This window comes from Podarcis bocagei (genome assembly GCF_964188305.1).
Source record: "Podarcis bocagei genome assembly, chromosome: 3".
NCBI lineage: Eukaryota > Metazoa > Chordata > Lepidosauria > Squamata > Lacertidae > Podarcis > Podarcis bocagei.
The window spans coordinates 4,480,026-4,492,573 of record NC_138127.1 but is presented as its reverse complement, the minus strand read 5'-3'; the positions used below and the strand labels follow the sequence as shown (position 1 = coordinate 4,492,573).

The following is a 12,548-nucleotide window of genomic DNA, read 5'->3' as shown; positions in this document are numbered from 1 at the left end:
AATGTATTTGGGGGGCACATGGTACAAAGGAAGAAGGAGAGGAAGTTCTGTTGTACAAGTGGAAGTCGTTGGGTGAGCAGGATAAGTTCTCTGGATGCCACCCTTAGGCCTCAGGATTCATAGTGAATGAGGTAGTATGCAACATAGTTTTAATCAGAGTTAAACCCATTGGAATGAATGAACATGACTAAGTGAGGCCAATTGATTTCAGTGGGCCTACTCTGAGTAACAATACCCATTGTTAATAGTTTTGTCCATTGTGGCACCAACCTTACCCATCATCTATAGCACAAATCTTTATGGTCAGTTTTTGCTTAGCAATTATTTGCAGGTTAAAGGCATACGATAACATGATTTAGAATTTCAGGTGACTAGAATAAATTGCACACTTTATTAGCGATCCGGGAGATTTTACAGACCCACATTTCATTAACTACAGGAATGCACTTGCATGCAAAATGTCCAGGCCAAAAGTCATGTTTTGAGTGACTTTCCGAAAGCTTTAATGATTGCTTACTAATGTGAGTGGGGGGGGGGCGGGGAATCCACTGTGTGAGGTCCCTTGGAATATGTGATTGTGGGCCTTCTTTTGTTTATACAAAGAGTACTTTTATTAACAAGTCACATCAGCAACACCTACCTTAATCGACTCGGAGGTAAAAATTTAGTTGCACATTGTTTCTTATGCATTGGCAACACATTTGATCTTCTAAGGCATGATGTCTTCAGGGCACAGCCTGATTTTTACTGGAGTGGAATATTTGAGAAGGAAGAACACACACAGTCATTAGCTGCCATCTATTGTTTTTCTTCTGTCTCAACCCAGTAATCAAAGATAGACATTTTGTCTGTATGGGCAAAATACCACCTTATACAACCTTTGAATTAAACATAAACCACTGCAAACAGTTTCTTCATCTGTCAGATAAATATGCATCACATTATACGGATTATTCCAGCTTGGTAAAGTAAGAAAAAGGCCACTCTGGGCAGCTTTCAAAACATATAGAAACAAAGGTGCCATCTTTCGTCGAATATTGTGGGTGCCCGCAATGAAAGGCTTCAGCTTTGCCCATTGACTTGGGGGGGCAGCCCCCATAAATATATTATTGTGGGTGCTGAAGCAGTTGGCTCCAGTGTATAGAAATTTAAGAAAACATCAGACATTAAAAACATTCTGATACAGGGCTGCCTTCAGATGTCTTCTAAAAGTTGTGCAGTTCTTTATCTCCTTGATATCTGGTGGGAGGGTGTTCCACAGGGAGGGCGCCAGTACTGAGAAGACCTTCTGCCTAGTTCCCTGTAACTTCACTTCTCGCAATGATGAAACTGTCAGAAGGCCTCCGAAGAGCTGAACCTTGGAGCTAAGTGATGGGGGTGGAGATGTTCCTTCAGGTATACAGGGCCGAGGCTGTTTTTAGGGCAATAAAAGCCAGGACCAACACTTTGAATTGTGCTTGGAAATGTGCTGGGAGCCAGTGAAGATCCTTTAGGACTGGTGTTATACATATGGTTCTGGCAGCCACTCCCAGTCACCAGTTTGGCAGCCACATTCTGGTATAGTTGTAGTTTCTGAGTCAACTTCAAAGGTAGCCCCACGTAAAGCACATTGTGGTAGTCCAAGAAGGAGATAACCACTCTGGCAAGACAGTCTGGGGGCAGGTAGGGTCTCAGTTGGCAGACCAGATAGAGTTAGTAGACAGCTGTCCTGGACCTGTGCCTCCATGGAGAGCTGTGAGTCCAAAATGACTCCCAGGCTGCACATCTGGTCCTTCAGGGGCACAGTTACCCCATTCAGGACCAGGGAGTCCCCCACATCCGCCTACCCCTTGTCTACTAAAAACATTACTTCTGTCTTGTCGGGATTCAACCTCATCCATCCATTATGCAGAATAGGGAAACTTGTGGTGTAGATTAGAACCACTCTTTTTTCCCCTGATCCCTGAGGTGTGACCGTTTGGTATTTTCTTACGACAAATATAATTGTTTCTTGCTCTCTTTTCAAATGGTGGTGGAGATCCTGAATCTTTGGAACTGGCATGGCAACCAACTTCTTGTTTCTAGCTTATTTGACCTAATTCGAAAGTGCCGATGTTTTCCATGCAAACCCAGCTGCTATTAAACCATCACAGTATTATGACAAGACGTTCTAACACATGCTTTCCTTTTTTAAACCAAACTTAACATATTTAAATTTAAAAATAGAATGTGGGTTTCTGTGCTCTTTATAAACCTTTAAAATTAAAAATAGACAGCAAACACCCATGTTTCTTTATAACGCTTATAAACAATGAGATACACTTTTTGTTTCTATTTCTTAAACTTTTCAGATACAGTGGTGCCTCGGGTTACAAACGCTTCAGGTTACAAATGCTTCAGGTTACAGACTCTGCTAACCCAGAAGTAGTACCATGGGTTAAGAACTTTACCTCAGGATGAGAACAGAAATTGTGCGGCGGCAGCAGGAGGCCCCATTAGCTAAAGTGGTACCTCAGGTTAAGAACAGTTTCAGGTTAAGAACGGACCTCTGGAATGAATTAAGTACTTAACCTGAGGTACCACTGTAACTGCTTTGCCTCTTGTGTTCTATGCATAAAATATCAGAAAACATTGTTCTCTATTGGCCTGGGTTTGATGTACCTCATTCTTTCATAGGAGTCACGAGTTGTATCCAAAGTAGTGCTAAGTGTAATGGAAAACTTTCCCCCCTCATACCCCTCAATCTGTTCTAGGTGTTCTTCTCAACCCTCTGGAGCAGATTTGGGGAAGGTGGGGGTGGGGAGAGAGGAGAAACAGTGGTGGATTTTGGAGTCTCACATTTCAGCGGCACCCTGCACGTTGCCAAAATTTGGTGCCTCTCACTTTCCATTCTACACCATTGTTACAGCCCGGGCCTTTTTTCAGCCAGAGCTCACAGCTCTGGCACTTCTCTGGTGGGTGCCATTGCCATTCTAAGAGAACAAAGGAGAAGTTCGTGGTGAGACCCGACACCTCTTTTTCTAGGAAAATAGTACTGGTTACAATGTCTCCAAGGCTCTGCACGCAGTGTGACCAAACTGAAATCTGCACCTTGGAGAAGGTCCTTTGCACAAGCAGAAATCCTTCTGTGGATAGATTGAGGGCACTGGAAATAAGCCAATTATTTTTCGGGGTTTACGTGATAAAGTGAAGCTTGCGTGAAAGGTCTAACGTAGCAGCAGTACTGTTGTTCTGCCTGGCCTTTGGCTTGGAATCAACCTAGTCCCCTACCCCTCTATCCTTTTTCCTTTCTCCTTCTGTGATGGAAATCCTATTTGAGGAATTCCTTGGCTTTTTTCCAAGCCCACGTAGGACCAGTCTGGATAGTTGGCCTTGGTGTAGATATGACGTTTTCATCCCCAAAAAGTTTTTGATTTGAGTTTCTACTGAAATGAAGCTGCATTTTAATGTCGTATTTTAATCTTGTTTTTAAGTTGTATTTTAATCAATTGTTTTATACCTGGTGTTAGCCGCCCTGAGCCCAGTTGTGGCTGGGGAGGGCGGGGTATAAATAAAATTTATATTATCATCATTATTATTATTATTTGTTGGTAACGTTTTGAAGTAGAAGTTTCATCTTTAACCCAAAAATAAATATTCCCCCCCCAATCGGAATAAGATTTGCTTCATGCCTTTGAACTTGTTCTTCCTCCTCAGAGTGGAAGAGGATTTTGAGAAGATGTGGAAACTAAGCTCCAAGCCCAAGCTACCACCTAAGCCAGCGTTACCAAAGAAGCCAGCAGTAACTGATGCAAAAACCCCATTCTCCTCAGCCCCCAAAACAAAGCCAACTGAAGTAAAGGCTCAGACCATGGGCGAAGTTGATATCCTCCAGTACATTCAAGAAAATGAATCTACCAGCAGTGAAGAACCAAGCCTGTTCTGAAACACAGACTATGCCAGACTTTTCTTCAGGAAGAACTTCCACCAGCCTTCTGCATCTGGTTGGACAGAGCAGGCTTTGGCCCAGCACCCTCGGTTGACAGCTTGCCTGCTGGTTCATTCTGGCAAAGAGAGCAGATTTGTAAGCAGCAAATCAATGAACGGCTTGTGTGTGTTCTGACCGCAGAGCAGCTGGGATCTGATCAAAGATGCCTTATGTTTGTTTTTTTTCAGGGAGTTTCAAGAGCAAGGCTAGAATTTTGTTGAAAGTGAGAGTGCTATCTGGGTTTTTTTTGTTTTCGTTTTTTTGTACTACAGTTGTAGTTCAAACTGTTGGAATATGTTCATACAACATAATTGGGGGCAAATTGGTTATTTGAGAGGTAGAGGGGATAAAGGGAGCGGACCTAGTAAGGTGAGTGAGTAAAGTAAAATAACTTTTTTTTCTTAATTGGAATTGTTTTAACTGCTTCTCCTTGTCCCTAGAATCAGAGAATTGTAGGGCTGGAAGGTATCCCAAGGGTCATCTAGTCCAACCCCCTGCAATCCAGGAATCTCAGCTAAAGCATCCATGACAGATGGCCATCCAAATTCTGCTAAAAACCCTCAAAGGAAGGAGAGTCCACAACCTCCTAAGGGATTCTGTTTCACTGTCAAACAGTTCTTAGTGTCAGAAGGTTTTTCCTGATGTTTAGTTAGAATCTCCTTTCTTGTAACTTGAAGCCATTGGTTCGAGTCCTGGAGCAGAAGAAAACAAGTTTGCTCCATCCTCTATTTGACAGCCCTTTAGATATTTGAAGAGGGCTCTCGTATCTCCTCCTAGCTTCTTCTTTTCCAGGCTATAAACATACGCAGCTCCTTCAACCATTCTTCATATGGCTTGGTTTCCAGACCCTTGATCATCTTGGTTTAAATATCTCCTTGAGACAACTTTCTAGAAAATATGCCAAAAAAACCCTTCACCCCCTGGATTGATTGGCTACAGGGCACATACAGCATTTCCCCCCCCCAGACCCATATTGTCCCATATTTATGGTATTTATATGTGTAGATGGGGTGCGGGTGGTGCTGTGGGTTAAACCACAGAGCCTAGGACTTGCTGATCAAAATGTTGGCGGTTTGAATCCCTGCGATGGGGTGAGCTCCCATTGCTCGGTCCCTGCTCCTGCCAACCTAGCAGTTTGAAAGCACGTCAAAGTGCAAGTAGATAAATAGGTACCACTCCAGTGGGAAGGTAAACGGCGTTTCCGTGCGCTGCTCTGGTTTGCCAGAAGTGGCTTAGTCATGCTGGCCACATGACCCGGAAGCTGTACGCCGCCTCCCTCGGCCAATAAAGTGAGATGAGCACCGCAACCCCAGAGTCGGTCACGACTGGACCTAATGGTCAGGGGTCCCTTTATATGTGTATGGGGTGTCCAAGTGTTTCTTCCTGAGAAGCGCTAGATTTTCTCTTCTGACCATAGTTTGTTGTGATGTATTGGAGACTATGCTCAATAGCCCCCAGAGTTTCAGGAGCAGCTTGTTACGTAGCAGGAAAAGGGAGGGGGAATGTGGGAGTTTTGATCATGGCATCTGGTTTTCGTCTCTTCAGCTCCATTCCTAGGGCTAAGGTGCAGACTCCTTTTTACAAGCCGAAATTTTTGCATTTCTTGCTATCACTTTGGGTGAGGAGAGATTAAGTTGTATATGGAACAGTGTAAGCTAAAAGCCCCGTAAATCCATCTCTGCCAACGTTCACGAGCATTTTGTGAGTTTATTTAAAAGCTGCAGCTTTATAGATGTCAAGCCCTTGATATAGATGCCTATGCTATTTGTAAGAGGGTCAGGAAAAGGAACAGAAATATGACCTGTACCAATGGGTTCAAATTGCAAAAGAAGGGTTATTTTTGGACTAAACATTAAGATGAACATAATTTTAGGGTTTTAAGCAGATGCCACAACTTAGTGGTGGATTTCTTCCAAGACATTCAACTAGATCAGGCATAGATAATGCTTTGACCTTCCAGATGTTCCCATCAGTCCCAGCAAACATGGTCAGTAGCCAGGAATGATGGGAGTTGCAACTGAACAAGGACTACCTCTCCCCATATGAACTGACCTGGCCCCTCAATCCTCATCTGAGGCTCTTCTTCATGTGCCTCTACTGTCAGAGGTCTGGAGGGCAGCAACACAAGAACAGGCCTTTTCTGTGGTGGCTCCCCTCTTGTCGAATGCTCTCCCCAGGGAGGCTCGCCTGATGCCTTCACTACATATCTTCAGGTGCCAGAAAAAAACATTCCTTTTCTCCCATGCCTTTGGCTAATTAAGCAGTCTATGTGGCCTTTTAAACTTTGTGTGGTGGGGGTTGTTGTTTTTCTTTGTTACTATGTTACATATTTTTGTGTTTTTATGTTGTAAACCAGCCTGTGATCCTTGGATGAAGAGCGGTATTGAAATTGAATCATCATCATCAACAACAACTGGAGAGCCAAAGGTTCTGCACACTCGAACGAGATGATTGCTTCCAACTCGATTCTATATTTTGATAATTCGGTTAGACAGCTGACGAAAGTGCTTTAAAATTGTTTTTCTCTTTTTATATGAACCTATCCTATGTCTTTCTCATTCTCTCTTGGGTAACTGAGGCCCACAAAACAAATATCTCTTGAGCAGAAGTTAAGCCATATCAAGAGACTTGCCAAGCCAGTAAGCTTATCTCTGTTGCCTTTTGAATGTACACCTGAATGAATGGAGGGGGAAATATTGAAGCACTTTAAATGAGTTGTGTTTATAATGTATAACGTTCATCATTCTGTTTTGAATAAAAGTATTAAGCACTATGAAAATTAAATATTCCCTCTTGAGATTTGAAAGACAAATAGCCCCGTAGATCAAATTATATGCTATTATATATTATAAGAGCAAATGAGCAGTGCAATTTAGATTGGGTCTATTAGACTGTTTAGTACCATCTTTCCTCTTTATGCACAGTGCAGTTTGTTTATTTATTCATTCATTTTTAAAGCATTAAAGGTAGAAGTAGTTTGTTTCATGCAGTACAGTACATAATGTTGACACTAAACCAATGTGCTGGAGTAAATAGAAACACTCTTGTGAATACAGATAGGTAAACTAAGGCATAGGAACATCTTGATTGCCATGAACAGCTTCTGCTGCTTCATACATATTCCTTAGGTGACCAGCCTGAAGCTTGGATCCTGTGGGCCAGTCTATGGCACAGAGTTTAGCCCACCCTCCTGCCTCCTACTCTTGCACTGCCCAGTCTACACCCCAGCTTAGTCAGGCAGAGGCAAATTTGGACCAAGACGCACATGGAACTATGGATTCAGCAAAGATTCCAAAGCAATCCTCAGTTGTAAAGTAGCTATTGTCACCTGGGAACTTAAGTTGTACAGCATCAGACCGTTGGTCCACCTAGTTCACTATTGTCTACACCAGTCCACCCAAAACTTGGTGTCTCCAGCTGCTTTTGGACTACAACTCCCATCATCCCTAGCTAGCAGGGCCAGTAGCCAGGGGTGATGGGAATTGGAGTCCAAAAGCAGTTTTTGAAACCCTTGTCTATACTGACAGGCAGCTGTTCTACAATGTTACAGGCCATAGCTGTCAACTGTCCCTTATTTGGCGGGAAACTCCCTTATCCCAGCAATGTGTCCCGCTGCTGTCCCGGATTGATGATGTCCCTTAAATTTCCTGGGTTTCATGCTCGCCCCGCTCGGGAGGGAAGCAGCGGCTTGGGGTCCTCTGCCTTGAGAGAGCAAGAGAGAGCACGCGCATGAGCTGCCACGTCTCTGTCTATCCCTTTTCCCCCTCAGGGGCTTGTCATGAGGAGACGGGTGGCGGCGGGCGGGCAGCTCCTCTCTTGCGAGACTTCTGCTGTGCTGCCAGGGGAAGCCAGAGGCGCCGCAACCGCCTCAAGCCAGGCTTGCGGGCGGTGTGGACAAGAGTCTCCCTCCCTCCCTCTCTCTTGGGCGGGGAAGGGCCAATAGAACTCCTTGCACTGGGACGACGGCAGCCCCGACGTGCTGCTTAGCATACCCTCCAACCAGTGCACCATCTTAATGTAGTGATTTCCCCCTCTGCATCCCTTTCATAACTCTATTTTTATAAATCATTTGTCCATCCATAATTCAAAATTTTACTACAGGTTTTCTGTCAATCCTACCAACGTATGTAACTCTTTACAATAGCTTTTCAAATAAACTATAAACTTTCCCCATTCTTTATTAAAGAGGTCCTCTTCCTGGTTTCTAATTCTGCCTGTAAGCTTTGCCATCTCGACGTCGTTCATCAGTTTTGACTGCCACTCTTCTTTGGTCGGAGTTGTAAACCCTTAGGATCATCTAGTCCAACCCCCTGCAAAACACAGTCGCAGCCAAAGCAGCATGGCTCCATTAGTGGCGGATTGATGTATAAGCTAAGCAAAATCCCTTATTTTGGCTGCTGATCCCTTATTTTCAAGGCTGCTGGTCCCTTATTTTCAAATCTGTAAGTTGACAGCTATGTTACAGGCACGGGCCCTCCCAGCATACATGGAGATACAAGATGTTGAACCTGTCACCTTCTGCATGTTTGGTTTGCATCCAGCCCACTGATATCAGTGGTTTAACCACTGGTTAGTTGGACAGTGTTAACTTTAAAAGGCACAGGAATCCTATCTTTGTCTGGCAAGCACATGTGCAAAGGAAAACACATGCAGAATGTTTTAGAATATGAAAAGAACAATACTTGTTATCTTTGAAGTGAATGGATGAGATGTATCCACCTAGAAATGCCAAGAGGTCATATCTTGCCCTCTTATTACAGTGGTGCCTCGCAAGACGAAAAGAATCCGTTCTGTGATTCTCTTCGTCTAGCGGTTTTTTCGCCTTGTGAAGCAAGCCCATTGAAGGATTAGCGGATTAGCGCTTTTAGCGGCTTTTAGCGGCTTTTAGCGGCTTTTAGCGGCTTTTAGCGGCTTTTAGCGGCTTATCTGCTGATCGTATCAGCTGATAAGCGGCTTAGCGGCTTAGAAAAAGGGGGGGGAGGAAAAAAAACCAGCAGGAACTCGCAAGACATTGTCGTCTTGCAAAGCAAGCCCATAGGAAATTCGTTTTGCGAAGCACCTCCAAAACGGAAAACTCTTTCGTCTAGCGAGTTTTCCGTCTTGCGAGGCATTCATTTTGTGGGGCACCACTGTAAGTGAAAAATGCAAAGAGAGAAAAAATTTGCTCCAGAAGCATCACACAATTGATTCATTGACTTAGAGCTATAAACGCTGCTGGTGCTGGCCGGGTTTTTGAGAAATAATTAAATGAATCAAAGGTTCCATTTGCTCTCTGACTCTATTGTGCTATTCCTTCTGTTTTTCTGTAGGCTCCCCGCTTTTTCTTTTTCAGAGACCCAGGATTCTCCTGTATAAGAAACCACTGGGTTTGTTGACACAGTGTTTTTACCTGGCGTATCCGATTTCTAAATAATTAGCCGTGTTGCGAAACATGTGTGCTCTGACACGCCAAGTTTGAGAAGAGATCATAATAAGAAAGTGGTGAATGATCCCATCAAATGTGGTCAGCGAGGCTTATATCCACAGTTACACATCAACTGAAAGCTGGCAATGGATTATTAGTATGTGCGTCCAAAACAGCATCCCTACAAAGCTGGCAAGAAATGAACTGGCTAATGTTTGTTTTTATTAGCTAGGACATCAAACTAGATTAAGTTTGTTGTTGTCCTAGTTAACAAATGTTCAGGATATTCTCACCAGAAAGCACTCACCAACCTGAGGAAAGACAACAACATAATCATTCTCCCAGCAGACAAAGGTAATGCCACTGTTGTGATGAACACATCGGACTACCAAGCAAAACTATCAAATCTACTCCAAGACCCTACCTACCAACCTATAAAAACAGATCCCACCACCTATCTGGAAAAAACCACCAAATCCAAAATAAAAGCCTCTCCTATCAGTGAAGAAATCCAGCTAAGAATCATCCCCAGAGAAAAATCATCCAGATGCCCCAAACTCTACGGTCTCCCCAAGATACACAAAGAAGGAACACCACTCAGACCAATAGTCAGCTCCATAGGCTCACCTCTACAAAATCTCGCTAAATTTCTCGCTAAGCAACTTCAGCCCTATGCAGAATCTATCGCTTCACACGTTACAAACTCCTTCCAGTTCATAGAAACAATAAAGAAGCAAAACCTACATCCCGATGACCTACTTGTGAGCTTCGATGTTGTATCTCTCTTCACACAAGTGCCCATTAATGAAGCCTTGACAGCCATTCAAAACAAATACAATCCCCCCGAATACATCCTGGACCTGACCAACCACTGCCTAACCAACACGTACTTCATCCACAATGGACAAAGATACAAACAGATAGAAGGAGCACCTATGGGATCACCCCTCTCACCGGTCATCGCAAATCTGTACATGGAACACTTTGAAACCAATGCTTTAGACAAGTCAGAACACAAACCCAAACTTTGGCTCAGATATGTTGACGACACCTTTGTAATTTGGCCACACGGGAAGGAAAAACTAGATAGCTTCCTCACACATCTCAACAGCCTACACCCCAAAATACAATTCACTATGGAAATAGAAGCCAACAACCAACTTCCCTTCCTTGACGTCCTAATCTACAAAAAACCTGATGGCTCCCTAGGACACACTATCTACCGGAAAAAAACACACACCAACCGCTACTTACATGCACAATCACACCACCACCCTGCACAAATAAACTCCGTAGCCAAGACTCTCATCTCCAGAACCAAACGCCTGGCTGACAAAGACCACTTGACAACTGAGTTACAGAATCTCTCAAATGTGTTAATCGCCAACGGATACCAGCAAAACAGGGTTACGAAGCTAATCCAAAAAGAAACACCCCCCAAAAACCAAGACACAGAAGAAAACAATGGCATGGCCCTCCTTCCTTATATCAAGGGCACTACAGATAAAATTAGCAAAATCCTCCATAAACACAATATCAAAACAGCCTTTTGCACCAACCAAAAAATAGCCAATATCCTCAGAAACCCAAAAGATAAAATCCAGTTAGAAAACCAAGGGGTCTATGAAATACCCTGCAAAGTCTGCCCAGCCACGTACATTGGACAAACAAACAGACGAATAAATGCACGTATCGCAGAACACAAGAATGCCGTCAAAAAAGAAGAAAAAACTTCCTCTCTTTACCAACACATGAAAGAAACAGGACACGAAATTAATTTTGCAGATTCCAAATTGCTCTTTAACATGGAACATCACCACAAGAGAATAATCATGGAAGCCATCGAGATAGAGAAACACCCTCACAACATGAACAAGCGTGACGACACGTCCCGCCTGCCAGACATCTGGAAATTAGCCCTCCCCACAAAAACCGACACCAGAACCAGAGGCACACAGAACGCCATCTCCAATCAACCACACCAGACCCAAACCCAGACCCTCTCCACAGATAAATTACAGACACCATCCAGTAGCCAAACCATAGTGGCACCTCCGGATGCTGCACCCCCCTGCAATCCCTACACAGATCTGGCTGGCACAGGGCACAAAACCACAGCTCGCCCCTATACACGAAGCCAAGCCAGAGCACAATATATATATCTGCAGGTAGGGTACATGGGAAGCTAGCAAAATACAGGCACCCTACACTAGGGGTCAGCAAACTTTTTCAGCAGGGCGCCGGTCCACTGTCCCTCAGACCTTGTGGGGGGGCCAGACTATTTTTTTTGGGGGGGGGGAATGAACGAATTCCTATGCCCCACAAATAACCCAGAGATGCATTTTAAATAAAAGCACACGTTCTACTCATGCCCAGGGGCCAGATCAGTCCCAATCGCCTTCTAAATCCTGCCCACAGATGGTCCAGGAATCAGCATATTTTTATATGCGTAGAATGTGTCCTTTTAATTAAAATGCACTTCTCGATTATTTGTGGAGCATAGGAATTCATTTTTTTCCTTTTCCTTTCCAAAATATAGTCTGAGGGACAGTGGACCAGCCCCCTGCTGAAAAAGTTTGCTGACCCCTGATCTAGAGAAATAAAGCCCCCAACCTATCTCTTTGTTTTGCACAACAGGCTAGCACCACACTGACACATCATTAAGGACTGCACACATTAGGCCATTAATTCATTCTCAAGTAGCAGAAGAAGCATCACTAAAATAAGTGGCATGTGCAGTGTTAGAGTTCTCTGAAGAGTGGAGCAAATATGTATTATTCCCAGCCCTGGGTTAGGATTGGGAAGCAGAGTGGCAGGCTGGTATAGAACACGGATAGCCAACACAGTGCCCTCAAGTCATTGTGACATACAACTCCCACCAGCCCCAGGCAGCCTGCTCAATTTTCAGGAATTAGAGGAATTGTAATCCAAAAGATCTGCTGGTCACCATGCGCTCTACCCCTGCTATAGAAGAAACGGCTGTAGTATTTTAAACTAAATCCCCATTGCAGTTTTAGATTAAAGGTGAGTCTTTGATCTTGAAGGCCCTTGATTTACAGCAGGGTTTCCCAAAATTGGGTCTCCAGTTCTTTTTGGACTACAATTCCCATCATCCCTGACCACTGGTCTTGCTTGCTAGGGGTGATGGGAACTGTAGTCCAAAAACTGCTGGAAACCCAAGTTTGGGAAACCCTAATC

General features: G+C 43.9%; 1 protein-coding gene across 1 annotated transcript in view; it reads left to right on the top strand.

Moving 5' to 3' along the window:
• Positions 1-6,730, top strand: part of HS1BP3 (HCLS1 binding protein 3) — a 32,829-nt gene extending 26,099 nt beyond the window's left edge. The window contains exon 7 of the mRNA XM_081189183.1: positions 3,676-6,730. Within this exon, the coding sequence (XP_081045309.1) occupies positions 3,676-3,904 (229 nt within the window). The 3' untranslated portion in view covers positions 3,905-6,730. The remainder of the gene's footprint in view (positions 1-3,675) is intronic.
• The last annotated feature ends 5,818 nt before the right edge of the window (positions 6,731-12,548 follow it).